At 43.2% G+C, this 27333-nt stretch overlaps 1 protein-coding gene across 3 annotated transcripts in view; it reads left to right on the top strand.

Moving 5' to 3' along the window:
• FRMD4B (FERM domain containing 4B) overlaps nucleotides 1-27333 on the top strand; it is a 324080-nt gene that overhangs the window by 124510 nt on the left and 172237 nt on the right. The window contains exon 1 of one of the 3 annotated variants that reach the window (XM_059390139.1): nucleotides 24261-24749. The exons of 1 other annotated variant lie outside the window; for it this stretch is intronic. In XM_059390139.1, coding sequence (XP_059246122.1) covers nucleotides 24588-24749 — 162 coding nt within the window. In that variant the 5' untranslated portion in view covers nucleotides 24261-24587. Of the gene's footprint in view, nucleotides 1-24260; nucleotides 24750-27333 lie in introns of those variants that run through there. One more of the 3 variants, XM_059390137.1, reaches the window with a different exon arrangement.

Here is a 27333-nt window from a genome sequence, read left to right as displayed (position 1 = left end):
TGAACTTGGAGGGTCTGATAAGAATAAGGAGTTTGTTGTTGGCACTCTCTCAAGTATCCTCTGACTGCCTTCTGTCTACTTCCCAGGGTGCTCATCCCAGTCCCTGCTGCCCAAGGTCCCCAACTTGAGCATTTGACACAAATTCACACTTACCTGAAGTAAAACTTAGATGATTGGAAAGACTCGTTTCAAGTAAATCTCAGACAACTTGAGTAAATTCAGAAGGTAGGGAATGTCTGATGAGCTCACTAATGGCCATTTGTGCTTTAGACTGAAACTCGGCCTCATGGATTTCCCATTCTGCCTTCCTCTCTTCCCCTCTCGTGTCTACCTATGTTCCCTCCCCTGTGCTCTCTAACTTTTGGGTTATAAAAGGAAGGAGGGAAGGAAGGAAAGAAGGGAGGGAGGAGGAAGGAAGGAAGGTGTGCTTGGGTGGCTTAGTCACTTAAGCATCCGACTCTTGGTTTCTGCTCAGGTCATGATTGTGGGGTCCTGGGACCAGCCAAGGGCTCTACACTCAGCTGGGAGTCTGCTGGAGATTCTCTCTCCCTCTCCCTCTGCCCCTCCTCCTGCTCATGCTCCCTCTCTCTCTCTCTCTCTATCATATAAGTAAATCTAAAAAGAAAGAAAGGGTGGAAGGGAGAGAGGGAGGAGCAAAGAAAGAAAGGAGTCAGTATAAAACCAGCCTTCCAAAAGCTGGCCGAGCAGCCATACAGTTGCACTCCAAAGACAAGCCCTTCTATATTCCAGGTGCCCTTTTTCTGTGACATCGGTGGCCTCAGTTTATCTTTCCACTGTTACAAATTCAACAGGTCTTTTGAAGTTGCATTTCCACCCCGCGAGGCAGTTAAGCCTGGGTTTTGAAACCTGGATCCATCACCCACTGGCTGGAAAACCCGGTGGCATTTCCTTGGCCCTCTTCTGCCTCATCTGACAATAATGGGGATAATAACAGTACCCACTTCATAGGTTGGTGACACATGAGCAAGTTCACAGATGAAGAATGCCTGAAGTAGAGCTTGGCACGTTGTAAGCACGCCATACGTGTTAACTATTTTATTGTCATGTAGAGAGAAGTGAGATTTCTAGCTAGATCAGCAGTCGGGGGAATATTCCTGCTGTGTTTCTGAGCACTCAGCCCTTGTGTCTGCCGCTCGGCTTAAACACAACTTTAAAAATCACTCAGTCAGGGATTTGTTTGGATTTGATCTAGATGATTGTTCAAAAGTGCGATCCTTGGAAATCTTCCGCCTCAGAAGTGTATGTCGAAACTGGGAATTGAAGCTGGTCTGTATCATGAACTGGAATTTCCGTGTGAATTGTATTATAGATGCATCCCCAGACGGTTGTCTGGGAACTTGTGAGTTCCTCACTCCTGTGATCGTGATGCACTCCTTCAGAGCTCCCCCGAAAAGGAGTGCAAGGTCAGCTCTGGAACTGGAGACTTTTGTTCAGGCAAATATTTTTATGAAGCCAACAAGACAGGACAGCTTCTAATTTCTCATGCTTGCGACAAAGAGATTTACCCTGCTGGGGGATGGGGCCCTTTGTGATTCATATCCTGTGGGATGAAAAATAGAATTCAGAAATCCAGGGGCCCCTCCCTCTCTGTCCTAGGCTTGAATGGCGTTGCTCAGGCGCGTTTCTAGTCACCCAAGCATACCTCACCTCAGACCGAGGCAGGGCGGCCAATCGTACCTTTTGTGAGTTGAGTCATATAGGTCACAAGAACTTAAAGGGGTCCTCAGTTAACTCTTTTCAAATCTAAAGAAGCCACTGAGAATGCAAGCGTAGGTGGCAGGCACCCTGGGGACTCAGAGTAAATACCGTGTGGGTTAGTGGCCACCGCATAGAAAATTGGGATGGTCCCTGTAGAAACCTGGATAACATGACTGGTATGTTTTGTTTAACATTCAGAGTTTTGGCTCCGCGGGGCCACACCATTACCGCTCGTGGACATCCAGGGCTATGTGGCAGTGCCCCCCCCACCATTGGCCATGCTGTCTTGTTTGCCACAGGAAAACATGGTCCTCGGGACTCATATCACCAGGATGACCCCTTTGGGGTTTGCAGACCCTGTTCCATAGGCCAAGGACAAATTTTCAGACATTAGGTGATAGCTTTTTCTATTCCAGTAAAACTCTCCTGCCTGCTTTCTTTCTTCCACAATTCATCCCATTACTCTTCTTAAAAGAGACTGCTGTGGCTTCTGGGTAAATCATGATGCTATTTTTCTTCTTCTCGGTGGCCAGTCCTAGGTCATAACTGCTTCCTGTCATCAGAAGACATTGGTTTGACAGTTTACCCTGAGAGGAAGTACTTATCCAGAAACGCTTGTCCACACACTGTATATGCTCCCACATGCCTGCGCTTTCATTCTCAGACACACGCACACTCACACACTCACACACTGACTCCTTTGCACAAGAACGCCAGGAGAACGCACAGACTTAGGAGCATGACAGAGCTGATCATGGCTTTGAACCCTGAGGTTGGCCAGATTTGGTTGATGGCTGATCATCCCGAAGGGAATGTCAGGACAGAGAGGAACAGCCAGGAGCATGAGATGGGCTCAGAGGGGAAAGTGGGAAGCTGTCAAACTTCAGTTTTATCCCTTTGTCCTTTTGCTACACAGCCTGAGGGCAGCAAGCCAGGGTCTGCTCTGTGTACTAGGAAATTGCATCTGTTGTCAGAAAATCTGGTACATGGGAGGAAAGGGTGGAGTTTTGTTGCCGCTGCTGGAAGGTTTGGGGATCCTGGAGTGAGAAGAACCCATATGAACAACAGAAACTCCAGTTTGAAGTGCCTTAAACAATAAGGGCTGTTTATTGGCTCATGTGATTGAGAAATCCAAAGAGTTTCTAACTTCAGGTGAGGTTTGATCAAGAGGCTGACACAGTTCCTTGAATGCTCTCTGTTCTGCCCTCTCCACGTAGAGCTTCGTCGTCACATTTTCTTTCTTTACTGTGGCAAGACCGGCTGTGGCAGTTTAGTCCTCACCTCTGTGCCTTCCGTGTACCGAGAAGAGAGGGTGACGTTAGCTCAGAATTCCAAGCAGTAGTTCCGAGACTCTCTCTGACGGACTGGCTATGTCCCAATCCACTCCCATGCTCATCAGTTTATGCCAATTAGGTTTACCCCTAAGGGTGGACAGGGGTCAACACAGGGGTTGTGTGAAGATAGATAACGTGTAAAATTGGGATTATAACACCAAGAAGGAGGATGGGTGCTAGTGGCCACCGCACCACCAGGCCAACCTCTTGGCAATAGCTCATGATGTTCCTCAAGCCTTATTGGGACCGATGGTGACACACTACTACCCTTCCCCTCTAGGCATTGTTCACATTGCTGCCATAGATGTGGGGAAATGGAGCCCTGCCTAAGAATCTCCCTGGTTTATTAGTTTCTTTTCGAATGAATTTTTATTTGAAATCTCTCCACAGCCCAGTAGATCTGCCTCTCCAGAAGTTCAGACGCCTAGCTCCAGGGAAATGACTAAGCCAGAATTTGCTAGTAACCCACTCCTTCTTCCTTTCATGGTGTCTGATTTACAAAGAAGTGCTGAACCAAGTGAAAGGCAGTGTCCTGCTAAGACAGTTTGAGTGGCAGAGAAATGGATATCGCTTTCCTGAAAACTCACTATGAGCCAGGGACTGTCGCTAGAGACTCTGGAGGTGTGCTTCTCATTAACATGGTGGTGGTTTCTCTGTTTTGCAGATGACAAAGCAGAGCTCTAGAGGGGCAACACAATTCCCCCAAGGGCTGAGAGTGGCTAGAGCAGAGCTGGGATTTTTACCTCAGGTTGGGTAGAGTCTGACTTCAAACTCTGAAGCGTCCTTCTCACATTGAACTTGGGAGCGAGCGCTCCAGTCTTCTCCTCCCTGTGTGAAATTCTCCCCAAGCCCAGCCACCCACACTGTGCAAGTAGCCCTATCGTCCCTCTGCCAAAATCCATCAGTATCTCAAAATGCTGGTGGGCTTCATCTCAGGAGAGCCTGTCTTGTTTACTGCCCTGCCCAAATCTACCCTGTCCATCCAGTGTAGTGAGCCCTGACTCTTCTGATTTCATTTCCCTATTTTACAGCACTTTCCATTCAAAATGTGCATGCCCAAGTCCGCCTCCATCAAGCCCTGCTGTCTATTAACTAATATGTTCCCCAAAGCTGGTGGGTTGTTTTATTAGTGTTCCTTGGAGACGGGTTTGCTTTCCAAGGGCCTTCTGGAGAAAGCGTCTTGCTCACTGGGCGGAAACTTCAGATTACCAAAAATGGTGTCTGTGCGAGCGTTTGGCTCTTAAACCGCAGTGGTAGGGACAGTAGTGTTTTGCTAGCACGTGGGGGAGCCCATGATTGCTCTACTATTAATTGAAAGGAAAGCCTCATGTCTCAGAAATGCATAGTTCTCCATTACTTCAAGGGGAACCATTCAGGTCAGATTTGCTTCTGAATCCCTTTTCAGACACAAATTTCCTCCTGCTCACACCCTCCTATGGATAGCAGTATCTCCTGTCCATCACCTTGATCAGGGAGCAGCAGGCCATGACCTGTTTTTGTAAATATAGTTTTATGGGAACACAGCCATGCCCATTTGTGTATGTGTTGTCTCTGGCACATTTCCACTAAACGGCAGAGATGCATCGTCATAAATGAGACCCATTGTCCCATAAAGGCTAAAATATTCACAGTCTCGCCCTTGACAAAAAAAGTTCTGAGCCTGATCTAGGTCAGTAAGTTCCATACATATTCCTCCCAAACCCCCCAGCCCCCTTCCCCCAGGAATAAAACCTCACATGGCCTGGGCTCCCTCAAGGAAAAAAAATAATTGAATACCTGATGTTTGGACGTGAAAGAGACAGTCTCAGCCTCAGTCCAATCTCAAAAAAAGCAAATGAGTGACACTTCTGTAACCACTTCCTATTTCTGGGCCCCTGGCAGACATTGCTAATCAACCATTGCACTCTTTCCCATAGGGCCTCAGATTCCTTCTTGAAGGTAAAGCCAAGGCAGGCCCTACTAATCAACCAAAGTTGGCATTTGAGTGGAAAACCCCTTTCTCTCTCTAGTCCAGTGGCCACCATCAGGTCAGAGAATCACATAAGACAAAAATTCTTGAATCTTCTTTTGGTTGCCATGTCAGAGACAGACATAGCATCTCTTATTAAGTCCAGAGCTGGAAATTAATCCACTGTCTCTGTTTCTTTGATGAAGTCATTGGCTTGTGATTAGGGCCCATGCTATAGGAAAAATGCCTCTGCCTGCTATTTAAAAATAGGAGATTTAGGACTTGGTGCAATGTCCCGTGAGAGGCACCCAGCAACTGAGGTCCACTGGGAATATTCTAGAGTCCTATATCAATGTCATCCTCATTGAGTAGCTTCGTAGATGGAACTACTGGGAGTGGTTCATTTCTTTCTTACTTACAGCTAAACCTTATTCTTTCTCCTGTTGTTGAATTCATATATAGTATTGCCATGGGCTAGAGTCGAGGTATCTAGGTTATTACCATAGCTTCCTTAAAGCAAGCCACACTCATCCTGTGTTCTGGTTGACTCAGATTTCAGGAAGCCCCTGCAGATGCTCTTCTCAAATGCTGGTGCAGTTACTTCCTCAAAAAACTGGTGTTAACAGTGATAGTTAAGAATCGACTAAAGATAGGTATCCATTGACAACTGCGGTGACCTGCCCCAAAAACCATATTTGCTGCCACAAAACAGACTGTTCTAAGGAGGAGGTGATATGCAAATTGCAAATGAGGAGGTAGCATCGCTTTGCAGTTTCTTGCTGCTTTTCGCCTCCAGAAGTTGGAGAAGAGGACAGGAAGGAAAGTGAATATTTTACAAAGGAAACGAGGCAAGCCTATTTAAAGGGGCAGTTGGCAGGAGAAAGATACTCCATCCTGGCTGGGGAGCATCTGAGCGCATAGAAGTGATAACTATTGACTGGAGGGACCCAGATGCACTGGAACGCTTTGGTTCAAGCCTTGCACAGCTGGCATTGTGACAGCAAAGTTGTAGGCATGGCTGTGGAGTGCTGGCTAGAATCCAGTGCAGGTTTTTCCAAGAGCCATTGTTCATTGAAACTGAAGCTTTAACTTTTAAGTGAGTGACGGAGTGAGCATGCCTTCGGCCATTTAAAAACCATTTAAAAACCAACCTTGGCAAAAGGTTTTAGCATTTGGCACCTTGTGCCTTTTATGGAAAGGGAATAAGAAGTGCCCTCCCAGATGGCAGTAGTAGTGAGGGCCTTTTTAATAATATTTTAAGCTTTTAGATTTATGAGATCCCAATAAAATTAAGAATGTGGTGTTATTGATATTCTGTGGGTGAAAAAAATAAAAAGCAATGCATCCATCCCTGGAACAGATGGAAGAATTTAATATGTATTATACCTGAGGTGCCCTTAACCAAATCATTGAAAATCCTAACGAATATTATTTGAAATCACTTTAATATAAAGACTGTTACTATTAATTCTGGGGTACTGTTTCACTAGGAAGGACCAAGTTAAATTTAAATTTGAGTTCTATGGAATGCCATGGAACTAGAAGGCATTCCTACAGAGCAGGAAACACGTCATCGTGGATTATTTAATTTCTGGCACAGAGAAAGAAAGGACTAGAAAATATGGTACCAGAATAAACCAGACACTGTGGTGTATTTCAAGGCAAGGTCACTATGGTTTAACAATGGTTCTACCTTAGCTTGTATGTTAGCTTTTCTCAAAGGTGAGAGGCCTCATAGAGAACATCAGCTGTTTCTGCCACCTGGCATCCCTTTACCTCCTTCTCTGGTAACAGGAAGTTCCTCCACTGGGGGACAAGTTCTTTCCACACTCTGACCAAGTTTTTCAGTAGAGCACTGCCAGCCTTGCTACCCCACCCTCCTGGGCCTTGGCATGGCTTCTGCTTCTGGCTGAGCCGATCACTACGCACACCACCGTCCCCTCCACGCAAACCACAGTGCTTACAAAGGTTCATCAGCATGCTTTCCCATGATTTAACCTACTGGAGCTGGCAGGATAGAGCTGACTCATGAGTAGGCTAGAAGGACATATGCCTGGAGCTGCCTTTGGTTGTGGGTTTTTTTTTTTTATACCCTGTTGAGATAGCACACCTGAGAAAACGAGTGGACCACGCAAAGGAAGTATTGGCAAGGGCAAGAAGGAAGAAAAAGTTCTTGGCATCCTCAAGGCTCATTTGACCCTGCCTGTCCCCCCATTTAGGGAAGTTAAGAGAGTGGCAGGTTAGATTCAGAGAGTGGAAGAGAGGTAGACATTAGGGTACCCCAGACACCCAGACAATACCCTTCCTGTTTTGCTTTAATGAGTTAGAATTGTGTTTCTGTTATTTGCAAGCAAAGATCTCTGGCAAATAAAGATATTACAGGCTCCGTGTAGCTGGCACTGACACCCCACATTTCTCTCCTAGCTGCTGGACCACACTTCTAACCCCTTCCATTCTTGCCTGCTTCAGCAAGCTTTCCTGGTGCTTGTTAATGTGCCATCACTGGGCGAGCACTGCCCTAGGGGTAGACACACATGGATATAACAAGACCTCTTACAGCCTTATTGCATTCCCATGGAATTTTGGGTTCTGATCCAACCAACTCCACTTTTTCCATGCCTTGTTGATGTCCTCATTCTCACCCATTTATACGAACTTGACTTTTTATCTTTCTTGACCTACTTTGGTTGTGCCCAACTCCACCCAGTACCAAGTGCTAAATCTACTGTTCTTTCTTGACTACTGGCCTCTGGATCCCCAGAGTCTGCCTCCAGTCTCTGAATTGAACCTGTCACTTCTTCACTGCTCTATGCCTCAGTTTCACCATCTGTAAAATTGAGGTATTAATAATAACTATTCATAGACCATGGTAAGAATTAAAGGCTTAATGGATGCTTTATAACCAAAATCAATAAACTATAACCAAAGCTCTATCTGATACTTCTAAATCTAATAAACAAGTTTAAATGAAAAGTCACATTTTTTCATCCTTAGTATTAAAGAAAATGATATGATGAAAATGATTAGATTAAAAAAAAGAGAAAGAAAATGATTAGATTAAAAGGCCTGTAAATTTTTGATTTTTTGGAGTTCTATTACTGGACTGAAATCTCAGGGGAAATATATTTACATGGATTTCCTTTCTTTCTTTTTTTTAATTAATTAATTTATTTTCAGCATAACAGTATTCATTATTTTTTCACCACACCCAGTGCTCCATGCAATCTGTGCCCTCTCTAATACCCACCACCTGGTACCCCAACCTCCCACCTTTTTTTTTTTTTGGCATGTATTTCCTATTTGACTTTTCTTTAAGAGAACCCAGAAGAAAATATCCTTAGGGATAGACTTGTCTCTGATTTTAAGTAGAATTAAATGTGCAAAGAGAGACCAGTGTGGTGTGTGTGTGAATGTGCATTTGCATACATGTACACATGTGTGGAAGAGTGAGAAAGAATGCTACGCTGTATTTCATAACTGGAGTACATTGGACTTGTAAGATCTGACCATGTCCTTAAGCCTCTTTTCTTTTTAAGATGATTGCATTTGATACATATTTAAGGTTTCTGCACTTCAGAACCTGTCCAGCCTGTTTCTCCTCCCTGTGAAGGATCCTGTGACTCTACTTGAATAGTGCCCAATGTTTCATAGTCTCGGGGGTAAGCAGTAATGGCAGGAATGAGATCCATTTCTCCACTTAACTGATGGGGAAGTTTCCCTCTTTCCTGTTGAAATTCCCCATCACTGAACCCTTTGCTTTGCTAGAAAAGGTTCTCTTGGAGAATGCTAGATTACATGACATTCTTTGTTATATTTGTTCTTCCTTGGTTAATGGAAGACACTGCCTCGGTAGGCCAGTTTTAAAAGGGGGATGGTGATAATACTTCAGAGTTTTTGAGGACATGAGGATGGGTCCATGTGCATATAACTCCCTAAATCAATGCCGTGCATGTAGCTTCTTATCTAAGGAATATCAGGAGGGACTAGATCTTCCTTTTCTAGGGAATACCCGTGTGTCCATTTGAGGCCCCTAATCCACACTAAACCTCAAAATACCTGTACAAGCCAGACAGTTCACGCTAATGAGGAGGTGGGGATTTTACGTAACCTTCATGTTTCCCTAGTGGAGATGCACACACAGGGTATCATCAGTATTATCTACACGTCCAGCGAGTACTGGTATTCCTCCTGGCTGTTTTACAAACACACGGGCACTGTTCCTCTCCTGCATTCCATATGTGAATGAATAGTACCAAAATCTGGACACGCCATGATGGTGCTTCCTTCAAACAAAATAATCGCTCTGGATCTTTCTCACGACTTCCTTAGCCAGAGTTTTTTATCCCTTTCAATTGTGTGTTTCATATATATTATAAATGATATACTGAGGTCAATTGTAGTACTAGCTCTTGATTCCAGGAAACTCACCTCCCTTCATATCATAGTGTCTATAATCTGGGCTGCTTGTTTGGGTTAGTTAGAGATCTAGGAGGCCTAGAGTTGACAAGGAAACCAACTTTGTACATCTTAAGGTTGATAATTGGTTCAGTTTCATCCCACATATATTAATTAGGCCCTTACTATCTGTAGGATGCTGTGTTAGACTCTGGGATACAAAGATAATAAATCATACATCCTCCTGTGATGTAATATGCAGCTGATGAATCACTGAACTCTATTTCTGAAATTGGTAATACGCCAGATGTGAATTAACTGAATTTAAATAAGATTAAATTTTAAAAAATTAATCATACATCCTGCCCTTGACAAAGTTCCAGTCTAATGTAAACTGTATTGTTAAAGGTCTCCTAAGGCAAAAGAGAAATCACACATTAATTGGCTTAATTGATAAGGAAATCATATTATCTCACAGAAGTGGGCATCCCACAACAGTGTTTGAAGACTCCAATTTCCCTTGTTGATCATTGGCTTGCTTAAATGGAATCTCTGTCTGGCTTCATCATCAGCTAGTGGTAAGGTGGCTCTGCCAGTTCTAGAAAACCTATCCCAGAAACCCCCTCAAGAGACTTCACCTTGGGTCTTAATGGCCAAGACTGTATCAGATGCCCTTCCTAAACCAATCATATGGGGGTGAGAATGGGATTAGCATAATTAGTTTAAGCTACCTATTTGGGGTAGAATGGATGTTGGGTAATTGCCCTAGGACCACTTGGACAAGCATAAGAAATAAGAAGTTCACTCCAGTGTAGTATATGCGTTGATAGGAATCTCTGAGGTTACAGAAGAATTGTCTATACAGAGTTTACCATATTTGTTTTTTTTTAACATTTTATTTATTTATTTTATAGATTGAGAGAGAGAGAGCATGGTGGGTAGGGGTAGAGGAAGAAGGAGAGAGAAACTGAAGCAGACTCCGTGCAGAGCACAGAGCCCTAAGCGGACCTCGATCTCTTGACCCTGAGATCATGACCTGAGCTGAAATCATGAGTTGGGCCCTTAACCAACTGTGCCACCCAGGCAGCCAGATTACTGTATTTAATCATTTGTTGATGCAAAAACTTTATTTTTAACTAAGCTAAAAGCTTTTCTGAAGTTTGATTAGACTATAATGATTGTATCCCCTAATGTCTACCTCTGTGCTTCTTACACTGGGGTCATGTACTGTCCTCAGTGAGTATTAGGAGGTGCCCCAAGGGTGTATAGGAAACCAAAATTAAATGTTGTAAATCTTCCTGTACCAGCATTTTTACTTAATGTATTTTTAAAAAGAAAATCAAAGATATATTATGGAGAAAAATACAAATCTCCGTGAATCTTTAAGATAAAAATTAGTGGGGGTGCCTGGGTGGCTTAGTGGGTTAAAGCCTCTGCCTTCGGCTCCGGTCATGATCCCAGGGTCCTGGGATTGAGCCCCACATCAGGCTGTCTCCTCAGTGGGGAGCCTGTTTCCTCCTCTCTCTGCCTGCCTCTCTGCCTACTTGTGATCTGTCAAATAAATAAATAAAATCTTTAAAAAAATAAAGATAAAAATGGTGAATTCAATTTCCCATCATTAAAATTGCTCCGGGACCCACCCTTGGCCCCTGAAGGCTCTGCCATGTAGTTTACTTGAATGGAATAGTTGAAAAGAGCCAGTCTGCATACATGTTACTGTTGTGGAAGGAAATTTAATTAGTCTGGATGCTCTTCTTTCCACACAACCATATTCAGTGGTTGTGGGCCTTGGAAAATTCTTCTTCAGCTTGAACATAATCTGATGGATGTTTTTGGTAGTTGTGTTTTATCATGTAAATAAAATGTTCGGCATTTATTTAATTCTATATTGAGTATCTTAAATTACTTATTTCAATTCTTTATCATCTCTGAAACTATATAGTGGCATGTATGGAAAATAACATTCAAAAAGAATGCCAGTAACTGTTGACATTCTCAGCACTCTTGTAGTTAATCAGTTAACAGACTTAAGTATTCTGTTTTAGAAATAGAAACAGGGAGCAAATCCACAAGGCAAATGAGTTCAAGTCTTCTTATCTTGCTCCTAGCATAACTTGAAGTAATAGAAACAGAACCAGTTTCTGTACGTTCCAAGCACTCTTGAAAGGGGCTTTAGAGAATAAGCCACTTAGGAGGACAAATATGTCTTGTATAATCCCACTGCTACTGTCAAGACCTATTTGGATCAGGTCAAATTAAAATCAAGATGGTTCCACATATCACCTTCTTAGCACACAGTGTCCTGCTGTAGTAGAAATATCTCACACTTAAGTCATCTGATCACCTTCCTAGGTCCCAACCATTTTTTCCCAGTCTTGTTTTTCATCCAAGAATTGCCCTAATCCAGGAGTAGTTTGCAAGCCTTTTTATTTTTGGCTCTCTGTTAATTCTAAGCTTTCTTTTAAATAACACTTTATTTGTTCAAATGAGTGAGGCCCTCCTAGGATCATGGATAGCTTTTGCATGGACATCGACTCGATGGTCAGGTTTATTGAGAACCTACTATGAGCCAGGTGCTAAGCAATGGTGGCACAATGGTGGCAAGGCAGGCACTCGTGGTATGTATTGTCTGGAGGGGTACTCTCCTACTATAGTGGATCAACATTCAAGCTAAGTCTGGAAAGATAAATAGGAGTTCGCTGGGTGAAATTCTGGGGTGAAGAAGAGTATTCAGAACTGAAGGAATATCAGATAAAAAGCCTAGGGTAAAGGAGTTGGAACCCAAAAGAAGACTGGTGTTGCCTTCTGTGATGAGGAAGAACATGGGATAGGAATCACAGACAAGAAGCTGAAAAGGTGACTCAGACTGTCAGAACAATCCTCGCAGTCCAATCTCATTATTTGAATTATTTACTGACTTAACCATCATTTTCCCTCGATAAGTAGAAACTTCAGCCCAAGTTGAATAAATATAGAGAGATAATAGACTCCAGATTAATAGAGGGTTCTACATTTCTGTGTGAGCAATTCTCATTGTTTTCAAGGACAGTAGAGTGAATGAAATGGAAGTACCAGGCTTCATATTGGGGACACTCATTTCCAGGCTTGTCAGGAGATGAAAGCCTTTTTCAAGTTCTCCATAGTGGAAGCTGGACCATGAGCACACCATCGTACTCTTCTAAGCTGGGGGGCGTGTGGTGAATTAAGTACCAGATATCAACCCACTGGGCCACTGCGTTTCAATCAATTTCATTTGCTGCTTAAACAACATACGTGAATTGGAAACTGCTGCGTTGAAAGAAAATCCAGCAATCCCTGCCCTGAGGATTCTTCCCTTCAGACTTGTTTGTTACAAATAGGTTTTTTTTTTCCCTTCCTCTTAATCCTATTTTACCTTGAATGACTTCTCTAGAAGTATTTCAATTCTGATTACATTGTATTGCTTTCCTGGTATTCCTTTATTCCTTTTAAATAACTGTTTCATCCATACAGCATGATGTATCTGTTTAGATAACATGGACTATGTCTGGAGGCGCATACAAAAAACTAGAAATAGTGGTAGCCTTTGTGGAGGGGAGACGGGCAGGGCTGCCACTTCCTTACATAGCATTTTCATGCGGTTTAGATGAAAAGGATTGTTTCCTCAGAGCTATGAGTTATGGCTTATCCAGCAGAGCTCAGGCTCGATTATAACCTCTCCTCACTTCCTCAGCCACATACCATTGTGCAGTAAACAACTTGAGCAATCTTACATGGCAGTTCTGGAAATCAGCTGGGGAACCAGGATAGGAGAGAGAGGTAACATTTCATTCACTGTAGAATAACCTTTTGTATGATTCCATGTGCATTTCAGAATTAGAAATCAAAAAGTAATATGTGCTGATATAGCAAAGCAGGAAAAGGAAGGCCTCCCAAATAATAATAATAATAATAATAATAATAAAAAGCATCAAGTGAACCAAACTCAAAATCACTATCATTAATTTGATGTATTTTCCTGTGTTTTTTTTTTTTAATCTGCCTGCATTTACTGAGTTTCACAGTAGAGTTCGTCTGCAGTACTGATTTCCTGCTTTTATTTTTACTCTGTTTCGTATAATAGACATTTTTTTCCAATCAAGAAATTCAAACACCTTTTCCTCAGAAATAAGTATTGTATGCTCATTGTAGAGTATTCAGAAAATATAAGTAAAGGGTTAGGATGTATTCTGTTTTTTAAAATTTATTTATTTGTGTGTTTGCTTGTTGGTAAGAGCTTTATTGAGATAGAGTTCACTTTATGTGTTTAAAGTGTATAGTTCAATGGCTTTTAGTATATTGACAGAGTTTTGTACTTTACTATAAGCTAAATTTATGATATTTTCATTTACTTAAAAAGAAACCCTGTAACCATTAGCAGTCATTCCCCATGTCCCTACTCTCCCTTCATACAGCCCCACTGAGCCCTATAGGCAACCACTACTTTCCATCACTATTGACTTGCCTAATTGGGATACTTTATGTAAATGACATCATTTTTGCTGTCTTCTTTCACTTAGCATAGTTTTTTTGAGATTCATCCATGTTGTAGCATGGATCAGTATTTCCTCTTCTGTTGTTACTTATTTTTTTATGATGGCTTGATTATTTATTCTTGATTAATTTAGACACAAGTCACAAAACTCACCCTTTTAAAGTACACAATTCAGTGGTTTTTAGTATAGTCACAAGGTTGTACAGTGATCACCATAATCTAATTACAAATTATTTTCATTACTATAAAAAGATACCCCAGGGGCTGAGTCAGTTAAGTGCCTGACTCTTGATTTCAGTTCTGATCATGATTTCAGGGTCATGAGATCAAGCCCCATGTTGAGCTCATGCTGAGTGTGGAACACGCTTAAGATCCTCTCTCTCCCTCTGCCCCTCCCCCTCTTCTCTTTCTCTCTCTCTCTCTAAATAAATTTTTTTTAATAAAATAAATTACAAAAAAAGAAATTCCATACCCATTGCTAGTCTCTTCCCATTCCATCCCCCCAAAACCCTGACAACCACTAATCTATTTTTGGTCTCTATGGATATATGGTTTTTGTCTGGTGTCTTTTACTTAGCATAATATTTTCAAGATTTGTCTATGCTGTAGCATGTGTTATTACTTCATCCCTTTCCGTGGCTGAGTAATATTCCTCTATATAGCTGAACCACCTGGTATGTGTCCACTACCAAGTGACATCTGAGCTGTCTCCATTTTTTGACTCTTATCTATAATGCTGCTATAAACATTTGTGTGCAACTTTTGGGTGAACATAACGGAACACATTTCCATTCTCTTGGGAATATACCTCGTTCCTTTTTATTGCTAACTCATCTTATATTATATGGATATATCACTTTCTATTCAGTCTGTTATCAGCTGGTAGATGTGTGGGTTGCTTCCACCATTTGGTTATTAGGAACGGTGTAGCTATGAGCATTTGTGTACAAGTTCGTTTTTTAAAACACCTGTTTTCACTTCTTTAGTGTATATACCTAGGAATGGAATTGCTGGGTCATAGGGTAATTCTCTGTTTAACCTTTTGATAAATCGCTTATCTTTTCCACAGTGGCTATGCTCTATTTTACATTCATACCAACAATGTGTGAGGTTCCTTTCTCCACATCCTTGCCGACTCTTGTTATTGTACTTCTTTCTGGTGATAGCCATTCTAGTGGATGTGAAATAGTATACCACTGTGGTTTTGATTTGAATTCCCAAAGGATTCATGGTGTTGAGTATCTTTATATGTGCTTAGGAGGCATTTATGTATCTGTTTTTAAAAATTGTTTATGCAAATCCCTTGCTTTACTTTTAAATTGGCTTATTGGTCTTTCTCTGATTCAGTTGTAGCTCCTTATATACTCTAGATAAAATTTCCTTATCAGATAGAAGATTGGCAAATATTTTTCCCAGTCAGTGTCTTGGATTTTTTCCCCCCACTTTATTTATTGTATTTAATGTATTTGTACTGAAACACAAAAATTTTTAATTTTGATGAAGGCCAATTTATTTAGTTTTTCTTTTGTTACTTTTGCTTTTGGTGGCGTATCTAAGAAATCACTCTCTAATCCAGTGCCACAAAGATACACAATTTTTTAAAATTTCACTCTTAACTTTTTTTTTTAAGATTTTTTAATTTATTTATTTGACAGAGAGAGATCACAAGTAGGCAGAGAGGCAGGCAGAGAGAGAGAGAAGAGGAAGCAGGCTCCCTCCTGAGCAGAGAGCCCGATGTGGGGCTTGATCCCAGGACACTGGGACCATGACCTGAGCCGAAGGCAGAGGCTTTAACCCACTGAGCCACCCAGGCGCCCCTAAATTTCACTCTTAACTTTTAGTTCTTTGATCTATGTTGAGTTAATTTTTGTATACAATGTGATGTAGAGGTTCGAATTCATTCCTTTGATGTTACTGTCCAGCTGTCCTGCCACCATTTACTAAAAACACTACGCTTTCCCATTGAGTGGTGTTGGCGCTCAAATCAGTTGACCATCAATGTGGATTGGTTTCTGCACTTTTGATCCTTATTCCATTCCATTATGTGTCTATCCTTATGCCAGTACTAGTCTGTCTTGATTACTATGGCTTTGAGGTTAGTTTTGAAATGTAATCTATTGAACATAACAAAACATCCAACTAAAACAGCTTAAACTATGTGAGGTCTTTTATTGTTTAAGTCTCACTGTGAGTTATCTGAAAATAGACTGCTCCTAGGTAGATCTGACATGTAAATTTACAAAGTCATCAAAGACCCAGATTTGACCATCCCTTTTTCTCCTATCTTTGGTGTCAGTGCATTTCCTCTTCATCACAAGATAGCTGCTATGGCTCAAAGCATTGTGTCTTCATCCGACAATGCCCCAAACAGGAATCAAGGAATATGCTGACAAAATTCTTGTGTTCCATTTTTTTCAGAGGAAATGTTTTCCAGAATTCTTTAGTGGGGCACCAGTTTAGCATCTGCCTTTGGCTCAGATCATGATCCCAGGGTCCTGGGATCAAGCCCCACATCAGGCTTTCTGCTCAGTAGGGACCCTGCTTCTCCCTCTAACCTCTGCCCCTTTTAATACCACCCACATGTGGCTTCTCTGTCTCTCTCTGTCTCTCTCTCACAAACAAATCAAATCAAATAAAAACTTTTCAGAAAGCTTCACTTTACATCTTATTGACAGATGGAATGTCATGCTTTCCCTTAAATCAATCATAGTTCATTTCGGGGATAAGGAAAATGAAGACTCTGAAAAGAGGGATGGTTGATGAAAAGACAGCTGACACCATCTGCCAAAATATATAAAGAGTAGAAGAATAAATCAAAATCATCTGCAAGCCCACCACACTGAGATTATCATGGAATTTTTTTTAGAGTAAGGACATCTACCTTAAATTTCTTTGGTGCCAACTCCTTCCTTTGTTATTGATTTAAGACCAGGTCATGAAGTTCTTTTCCTCATTCTTCTCAAATACTGCCTAGAGCTCTCTAAACTTTTGATCTGAAGAATATACAACTGTTTTCTTGACTCTATGAAATCTCCATAGGCCCTGGGCCTGTAGCTTGCTGCTTTCAGCTGCTTTCTCTTGTTGACAGTCCCTTTTGTAGTTGAGAATGCTACGTCACTAATACCAACTTTAAGTTAATTTTAGGAAAGCAAGATAAAATAAATACCTTTTTTTTTTTTTTTTTTTTTTTTGGTTTTTACATGCCAAACTTTGCTTGTATTTTGTTCTTGCTGCCCAGGGCCAAATAGTCGAAATTCCTAGTAATAATCCTACCAAATCATTCTGTATTTTTTAGTAATAACAGGAAAATGTATTTTTTATAACTTCTTTGTTTGATGGCCAGAGTATACCTAGTCTTGTGAATTCTTACTACTTTGCAAACCTTCAATCTTGGCTGATTTCTCTTTTTCATTTTACTAGTTATCGCCACATACACAGTTTGATTGATCTTTGGAGAGTCAAGATTTTTGATGTGTCTTTGGTTTTCTTCTTTCATTTATTGCATAGAAGTGAAGGTCCATTGGGTTTCAAGTAACTGCTCTTAACCCCCATAAAAAAAATTCTACTGCTTTTCATTTTCTTTTTCTTCTCATCACTGTTTTATTCTTACTTAAATTGGGTGAGTCCAAAGGGTGGGCATTTTGTCCCCTTCACTTCCTGAAGGAATAAATAAGTCCCAGAGCCATTCATACCCTATAAATTATAGTATGAGGCCAAAGAAAATAATATCAGTACAAAAGAAATGGTCCTTTTGACTCTCAAATTAGAAGGATTAAAAAATTAGCAGGTATTTAAGATGCTTATAAATGCTTTTCCCTGCTCTTCAGCTAATCACCCAGCTTCTCTGTGCCTCAGTTTATTTATGCATTAAATGGGACCAGCATATCCTTTCTCCATTTGACCTTGGGAGAACACTGTGGAAATCAACTGATGCTACATGTGGACCTGACTTTATTTAGAAAAAAAGGTGCTATAGGGGCTTCTGGATGTCACCAATGGTTAATCAACCGACTTTTGGTTTCAGTTCAGGTCTTGATCTCAGGGTCCTGAGATGGAGCCAGGCATCAGTCTCCTCACTCAGTGGGGGGGGTCTGCTTGAGACACTCTCTCCCTTTCCCTCTCCCCCTGCTCCTCCCCTCCTCTCTCTCAAATAAATAAATAAAATTTTTTTTAAAGTGCTAAATAGACCAATTTCTTACTATTTTAATTTTGTCCTAGTTGGTATGCATGTAAATTAAGTATAAATAAAAGGTGACAAATTATGGGGGTGGGAGGTAAGTCACAACATTGATACTATTTCTTCTTTCAAGAAGAAGGTCAGCTCTTTCCCACTCACCCCTGTGGGCTTCTTTGGAACCAACATCCCCTCCAAGTGCTTTCTTATCTACATAGATGACTTCTAACATTTGACGTGGCAGGAGCTTCCACTATTTGTTCAATGGATTGACTAGTAAAAATGGAGACAATGTGGCATCTAGCATGTTGCCCCCCTTTTTGGATATTATTTAGTTTGTAGAGTTCGTAGATCTTTATGATGCCAAAAAGCCATTCAAAGTCAGGATGGTGGCTGCAGCCTACTGCTCAGCCTACTGGTCAGCCCTGGGCAATCTTAACTGGTTCCTTCCCCTTCCGGATTCTGCTACTTCCGCAGACTCCCTTCCATCGCCTCCTGCTTGAGTCCAAGACTGGAAGATCCTTCTCGCTCTCTCAGCCAAATGGAAAGAGGAGGGAACACAGGGATGGAGGGAAGAATAAGACCACCCAGCCTCTGGCTCAGGTGGGATCGAACCAGAACTTCTCTCCCCGCCAAACCCTCCTACCTCTTCCTTGGTTGGGGTGGGGTATAGAAAGGGGAGGGGCGAACAGAGCCCCTGAATGAGAAGCCTCCCTCTGCACAGTTCTTTGAAGGGAGCACCTTCACCCATCAAATCCTCACCCTGTTCTGCAGGTTAACACTCTGGGGTCCCCAGGGAGGGGTGGGGGTGAGAGAAATGTTGACTCCTCTGGCTTAGTTATGTAGACATTCCCACAAGCCTATGCTAAGCCTTTTCTTCTCACCCCTGGAACTCTGCATCTGCTGCCCAGATGGGCTTCCCTGCCTCTGCTGCTGTTCAAACATCCTCTACTGCTGGTTTTTCTAAGTTCCACAAATCTGGGATCTGTCTTATCATAGAGGATTCATTCTTACTGCTTTCTGCGTGGAACGTTATTTGGAGCATTATTTGCGTGTGTCCTCCCCCGTACCTAGCTCTCTCCTACTCACCCCTCTGTCTCAGCTGCAGTGTCATGTGATGCGTTCTCTGACTCTCCCCCACCCCACCCCCTGCCACATCCTACATTACATGTCTCCCTTATAACTCTTGTGGCAGTGCCCGCTTCCTCTTATTACTTGGTCAGTTGTCTGCCTTCCCCCACTCTACTCTAAGGCCTGCCGGACAGAGATCATCTCTGTTTTGTTACAGTGCATTCTAAGTACTTAGTCCCCTGCCTGACATATAATGCAAACTCAATACATAATTTTTTAAAGCTACAAGAGTATGTATTTGGGAAATGGAAGACCTTCTTTCTATATTCACTGTTGAGACAAACAGTCATTCATTTGTCAGTTCAATAAGCATTTACTGGTTGCCTGCTATGTGACAGCCACTGGGGAAACAGATATGAATAAGACCTTTTCCCTACTGCTTCCAGTGGCTTCTGAATGGGGGTAGCTCCTATCATACCTAGGGGCATTCACAATGTGTGGAGGTGCTTTTGTCACTGATGTCATAATGACTGGAGGACTCCTGGCTGAGCCCAGGGTCACAAAACATTTTCCAGTGCAAGCGGTACTCTTCAACCAAGAGAGACCATCCAGCCACCCACCCCCAACACACCCCCAGGGCTTCCTGATAGAGCTTATAGTCTAATAGAGAAAAGAAGAAGTAAGGGAAATATCCTGTCATAGGAGAGATTCTGCAGCATTGCATGGCCCAAGGGAGACATTAGTGTTGTACCTTGGCGTCATTGTGGTGGGAATTTTTGAAATGGCCCCACAAAATCTTTTCCCCAACTAAGGAGTCTCTAATTTAAATGAAATGATAAAACCAGAAGTCAAGTACCATAATAAAAATAGTTGATGATGAAAATGAACTATTCCACATTTTTATGATAAATCGCCAAAAGGTAGGTAAAGATAATAGCAAATAGCATTCCAGTTCTTTCTCAAAGGACGTTAAGTTCATTATAGCTCTCTGTAAGAGCCCGAAAAGCATCATAGGATGATTGTTACATTCTTCCCTCCCCAGTCTGCCTCTTGGGAGAAAATATCAAGAGGGAAGAGTGTTTCCTCCCACGGAAGTCATGTAAGAGGAAGAGCAAAGTGTAGCATTTAACTAGACCAGGGTTCATCAGTTTGCATGACTGACATTTTAGGTGAAGAGTTCTCTTTTGTGGAGGCTGACCTGGAGATTGGAGGATGTTGAGGGCCATCCCTGGCCTCTACCCAGCAGACACCAGTAGCATTCCCCCCATCAGCTGTGACAACCAAAACTGTCTCCATATATTGACAAATGCCCCAGAGGTAGGGACGCAAAATTGCCCCTGATTGAGAGCCGTTGAACTAGATCTTGTTTTCATCCCCCTCAAGCCCAAGTTAGATATTCAAGCTCTATCAGAATTTAGCCATGCGGGCTTTTCAGGTGTGTAGACAAAACTGTTTACAAACGTCCACTGGCACAGGGATGCCTGGGTGGCTCAGTGGGTTAAGCATCTGACTTGATTTCGGCTCAGGTCATGATCTCAGGATTGTGAGATCAAGCCCCCCTTTGGGCTCCATTCTGGGCATGGAGCCTGCCTGAGATTCCTTCTCCCCTTCTTCCTCTGCCCCTCTACCCCCCCCCCCCCCCCCCCTTGCACTCTCTCTGTCCAAAAAAAAAAAAAAAAATGTCCACTGGCAGTGAATTTTTCATGGGCAGAAGGGACCACTGGAAGCTGCTATGTTACTGACTCTTTCCTTCTAGAGACAGGAGTTGGCATCTCATGCTGTCTTCCCAGCATTGCGCTCTTCTTCCTGCTGATTGCTCAAAGGAGAACCTACAGGAGCCTCAGGGATAATGACAATTTCTCTTTTACCTCCGTAGCAGAACTCCCAGGTGTATGAGTAATGCTGTCACCCGAAGCATCTTTTTAAGCCTCCAGAGAGAGCTGCAGGAAATTACAGCGTATTGCAGGGAACTGTGATGCTGAAGAGGAAAGAAAGTCCTCTTCTAGAAAGAAAGAAAGAAAGGAAATTATGAGCAAGATAATTTTGTAGCCTGCTTGATTTAGCTCCCTTTCCACTGGAAATTTCAGGCCAGCTTCAAGGGCGTGTGCCTACGATCTGGTTTGTCCCATGTGGTTAGTCCATTTTAAGAATGATGCCACACTTGGGTCGCTCTTTTCTCCACAGCTGCACATCTGGGTTCAGTGGCCACCCTCCTCCCCCCATTGGTCCCTCGCGAGGAGGAACTTGCCCTTCCTTCCCTGTCCTAGAGCTCTGTACTTCTCCTTATGCAGGAGAGGAAAGCTGTGTGGGGAAGAAGCAGCACCAGGGTGGACGTCGGTGCCTTTATTTGTCTTCGATCCAGCTCTGGGCATCCACGGCCTCTCCAAGTCCCCCAGCAAAGGGCGGCTGTGCTACGGAAGATGGAGCTTCAAAAAGCTTTTCGGGAACTTGAATGAAAGTGACAGACTTGCCCCCTGCAAACAAATCACCACCAACTGTGATCTCCAACCCAGAGAAAGAGATAGGAAAATAGATGTAGATGATGAGTTGAAATTAAAAAAGTAAAAAAAAAAAGAGTCAAGAAAAAAAAAACCACACACACCTTACTTCTGTTTCATTGAAAAAAAAATTTAAACAGTTCATAATTGGCGTGAAGTGGTGGTGGTGGTAATTTGTTTTCTTTGGGTGCTTACCCTTTGCCAGCTGCTACACTAAACACTTTATATGGAATATTTCATTTCATTTTCCCCAAAACCCTAGATAGTGGATTCTGATATTATCCCCATTTTATAGAAGAGGACACTGAGGCTCTGTAGGTTTTCGGAGCTTGTACAAGGTCTGAAAGAGCAGGGATTTAACTCAGGTGTCTTTCTCCTAGGAGACTTGGCTTCTGCCAGCCCTGTCCTACAGCAGTTCTTTTCCCCCTGTAGTGTGAATCCCCCCAGAGGCCACATGAGCACTGGGATTGCCGACCTCACACCAAGAGTTTCTGATTCTGGAGTGGGCTGAGAACTTGCATCTCTCGCCAGTTCCCCCCAGTGATGTTGATGCTGCTGGTTCAGGTCCTGCACTCTGAGAACCCTGACAGCACATTCCACTTCCCAGAAAATAGTATAAGCACCGACTTCGGAAATCTGGAATGCAGATGACTGTGGTCAGAATTGAGCACTGACTTTAGACCTGTGCACAGAGAGATAAGAGCTCCAGTTTCTAGAGCATGTCTTCTGAGAGCGTGGTGCCATGAGACAGAGATAATTGACCTGTTGGAGGTTTTATTCTGGTATTCCCCTTGCTGCCCAACATTTCCGAGAATACAGTCACACTGCCTCATTAAATAAATGTACCACCTCCATTCACTCATACTAAAACTCCATTCTTGAAGTCCCATAGTATTCCATTAGAAGGATGACATTTCATTTTCAAACTATACGTAGCTCAGCTTCTTTTGATTCCATAAGACCTAGTGTACGCAGATTTTGTGTAAACACTGGGACCATTGTGTTTGGAAAACATCACCAGAATGCTAATACTCATGAGCCCAGAGGGTAGACTTACCGCGAAGAATTGTTTCCAAATCTTGGATCAGGTCGTGTGTCCAATGAACTAATTCAACAAAAACTCTTAGGTGATTTTACTGGTAATAAGAATAAGTACAAAGTAGTAGTAGAAGTGTTATTTAAAATTTCCTGCTTATGGGTCCTTCCAAAACAATGGACACTTTGAGAACACATTTTTGCATTCTGACTGATTGAGTTTCACCTGAAGTAAGATTCCAAAGGTACATTTGAAACCTGAAATAAAGCTGATTTACTTGCCGATAATCTGTTCTGAAGCCTTCTGAGCTAGTTCAGGAGAAAGGCTTTGGCACCTTACCTCTCTGCCACTTAATAGCTGAGATAACAGCCCAGGTGTGAAACTACCAATAAAAAGACCATTGTCCTACAGATGAATTCAGGAAACAAATAACATCCTGAAATTGGCTACAGTGCTTTTGCTATAAGTAAGTGAGTTGGGGGAAATCAGAGGGGAGACAAACCATGAGAGACTGTGGACTCTGAGAAACAAACTGAGGGTTTTGGAGGGGAGAGGGGTGGGGGGTTGGGTAAGCCTGGTGGTGGGTATTAAGGAAGGCACTAATTGCATGGAGCACTGGTGTGGTGCATAAACAATGAATTTTGGAACACTGAAAAAAAATAAAATTTAAAAAAATGTTATACTATTATACGGAACTGAATTCTACACATATTCTAAAGGGAAACAGAGACTGGTGGTATGTGGGCTCTTTGGGCTCCTTTCCCCAAATGCCTTAGGCAATATCAATTCCAGGGAGATAACTTCAACAAACAACCACAACAACAAAACACTAATTGTCTGGTGACTTCAGGCATGGTCCATTTCCTTCAGTTTTGAGTCAGGAATAAACTACCTGTGCTGTTTTGTGCTAACAGCTGCAGCTAGACATATCCAGGGGCTGAATTTTCCAGAACCCAAGCAAGGATTCTCTTGTGAGCTTCTACGTTCCAGCAAACAGTGACTGGAAGCTATTTGCCAAAGACCAAGAGCACTCTTTGTTTTGCTTGTGAACAGACTGCTGTATGGGAATTAGCACAGTGGATAGGTAGGTGGGGGACCCTGCCCTCCGGCTGGCAACAACAACAGGGCCGGTTGTCATTTTCTTGGAGACCCTCACTGAGGAGCAAAGGCGAGTTGTGCAGCCTCGCAGACACTTAGTTGCTCTGAGACTGGTGTCTTCAGCTCCTGCCTCCAGCACAACCAAGGAAAGGTTCGGGGCTAATTCCCCCAGGGAAGTGGGGTCCACAGGGATGCTGTGGAGGGTTTTTTTTCCCCCTCCTCCTGCCTCTGTGGCTGCCCAGAGGTATTTATCAGCGTGTGCAGAGCAAAGCCTCTGTAGTGTAAAGTAAAATGCTCCCCAAAGCGGTTTAGGAGACGGGGCGTGTGTGTGTGTGTGTGTGTGTGTGTGTGTGTGTGTGTGTGCAGAGAACGTGCGAGCAAGAGCGCTGAAATGCAGCTCTCGTCTTTGCATGCGAAGAGTCGCTCCACGTCCCCCTCTGCCCAGCGCACTCAGGGAGCGCCAGGGGGAGTCCTCGCAGGCCAGGGCTTCCCGCGCCCCGGGAGCGCCGAGGGCTCGCCTGGCGGAGCTTAGCGCAGCTCGCTCGGCGCTGCCAGCCGGCGGAGCGGGCGGGGGCGGACACTGGGCTTCTGTGTGCCAGCCGCAGCCGTTGGCTGGCGGACGCCCAATCCCGGGGCATGCCGCGGGAGGCTGGCCTGGACGCACGGTGAAAGACGAGTTTGGTGGCAGGCTTGACCCCCCGGGCTGCCCGCAGAAGCCGGCGGTCGGGCCGCGGCGGCGGGGCTGGGCTGGGCTGCAGCGGTGGGAGCCGGGCCCCCCGGGGTCCCAGGGAAGGGGGCGGCATGGCTTCGGTGTTCATGTGCGGCGTGGAGGACCTGCTGTTCAGCGGCAGCCGCTTCGTGTGGAACTTGACCGTGTCCACGCTGCGGAGATGGTACACGGAGAGGCTGCGGGCTTGCCACCAGGTGCTGCGGACGTGGTGCGGGCTGCGGGACGTGTACCAGGTGAGCCAGGGCGCGCGGCGCCGCGGGGCCCTCGCAGGATGCCGGGCGCTCTTGGGAAGCCGGTTCCACCTGTATGATTTGATTCTCTCTCTCTCTTCTTCCACCTCTTTTTTTAAACTCCTAGCGGGCTGCTTGATTCCTGGGTCTAGTGTTCGAACAGCATCCGTGGATAACTGTTGCCTGACAGAGCTTGTGAATTTTCACCACTGGGCATGGGGACATTTGCGAGTTAGCACCAGCCTTTGCAGACATCTGGTTCAGAGCGATGGTATACTGCCTGGCACTTAGCTCAGAAAGCTAGCTAGCTGGAGCTTTGCAGCAGAGGGTCTGCGGGAAGCGACTTTGACATTCAGATGATTCCTCCTTTTTCACTTTATTAGGGTGGATGGGGGGTGAGCACTTCAGGACCGAGAATTTCACACCGATTTATGGTCAGAGGGGCCTTGCTGGATGGGTATTCTGTCCTTTGATTTTATTTCAGTTTTCCACCAGGCATCCCCAACTTGCAAGGCAGAGCCAGGAAAAGCTGATTCGCTGTCTACTGGCTTTTGGAGGAAGGACAGCAAATTGTGAACACTTTGCAGGAGGATGATGGCTAGGGTAGGGAGGGGTGGCCTCGCGGATGGTTGGATTGCTTACGTTTGGATTTACTCCCCTCACACAACACAGCCTCTTTATTTCCCTGCGAGGTCCCATCCTGCAGGCAAAAAATGCAGCAACTTTGTTTAACTAGGAGTCCGTTTATCTTCTCTGGGACTGCAGCTTCCCTGGATTTTTTTTTTTTCTTTTTTCATTTGTGGATTTAAAAGTCCTTTGCCTGGGTTGGTTAATATCTTTGAGATTAAAAAAAAAAATCTACATTGCATTTAGGAAGATTATACCTGGTGTTTACTATGGGACTGTATCATCATGTTTTCTAACCTGTGATGTGGAAGCAGCTCTGTTATAGTTCCTGGATGCCCCCTACCCTGACCCCGTGCCCACTATGGCTATCATTTATATCTCATCATACTGGATCCTATATGTGATCAAGCCTCTGGTTTTGGCAAGCTGTAGTCTTCCATCCATCAAGCAAAATGAAAAGAGCAACCCCTGAGGTTAAACTGAGGGGATGTAAAGAACCAGCCTCCCCTTGTCACTGTTGATGTCCGTCCGTATCATCCTTGTTACAACATGAGCGGCATTTCCTTCATGCATTCAGGACTCATGCTTTAGAGAACATGTCTGTGATGTCTTGCATTTTGGGAAAATTCAGAAGCCAGACTGAGAAGCAGGACAGCCTGTAAGGGGTTTGAGAGTATTCTGGAGCCCTGGACATATGCCTGCTGACCACAGTATACAGATTACCTGGTTTTGGGGAGCCAGAAGTGTCCGTGTCTCGGTCGTTCTGTCTTTAGGGAAATCATTGTTGCATTGGTCTGTAGGAGAAGTGACCCCCATAGAGTTTTGGTTTTGCTTTTTAATGTTGGAGAAACTTTCAAATGGAGAACAAAAATATTGAAACCAAACAGGCAGCCTCTATGCATCTCTGCTCAAGGTTCAGGGGACATATTGCTTATTTCTTTGCTGTTAGTGACTAATGAGGTTAGGTTCCTGAATCCTGAGACACACACCCCCCCCATTATGGATTCTCTGTAAGTTTTATTCAATCATTATTCGTTAGCAGAACAGCAGCTTTAAGGACTGTCCTACTAAATTATAAGTTCTTTTCTGTAAAATGGGTGGTTACTGAGTCACAACCCTTTCATGATAATAAGAAAGAGCATCTAAAATAATGGTAGCCATTTTTATGAGTATACTCATAAGTAGGAAATGATCTCAAGTTTCCTGGGCTTTGGGAGAAGTAAGAATTCTCAAAATATTTTAAAACTTGGGAGAATCATGGATTTCTTAATTGTACAACACAAGTTAATTATTAGCAAAGAAACACCATTTTCATGAATGTCTTTTAAATACTGAACAAGAAAATAGTGACTTAAATATGTAGAGAACTGAAAAGCAGTAATATGAAGTGGTTGGTACCTTGGGCTCCAAGTTAGAGAGACACGAGAATAAATCCAATCTCTGCCTATGTATGATCATACGTAAGTTACTTCATCTTACCCCAATTCAGTTTATCATTCATAAAATGGCAAATACAATGTATTAATCACAGAGGTTGATAAAAGAATTAATTGAGGAGTGCCTGGGTAGCTCAGTGGGTTAAAGCCTCTGCCTCTGGTTCAGGTCATGGTCTCGGGGTCCTGGGATTGAGTCCCACATCGGGTCCTCCGCTCAGCAGGGAGCCTGCTTCCCTCTCTCTGCCTGCCTCTGCTACTTGTGATCTGTCTGTCAAATAAAAAAAAAAATCTTTAAAAACAAAAAGAATTAATTGATACATAAGATATTTAGCACATTTCCTAGAGTTTAGGAAGCATCCCGTAAATGCCATCTGCTCTGTCATTTGGGATTTATAATAATAGGAAACCCAACTCTAGCCTACAAAATAAAAAGAAGGGACTTTTGACAAACTGAAAAGTTTAGCAGTTGATGAACTTCAGGTATGGTTTGATCCAGACACAATGTTTGTTGTCCATGATACTTT

The sequence above is a fragment of the Mustela nigripes genome, chromosome 2 (assembly GCF_022355385.1).
Source record: "Mustela nigripes isolate SB6536 chromosome 2, MUSNIG.SB6536, whole genome shotgun sequence".
Classification (NCBI taxonomy): Eukaryota; Metazoa; Chordata; class Mammalia; order Carnivora; family Mustelidae; genus Mustela; species Mustela nigripes.
The sequence above is the reverse complement of the archived record's forward strand: the minus strand, read 5'-3'. Positions and strand labels throughout refer to the sequence as shown.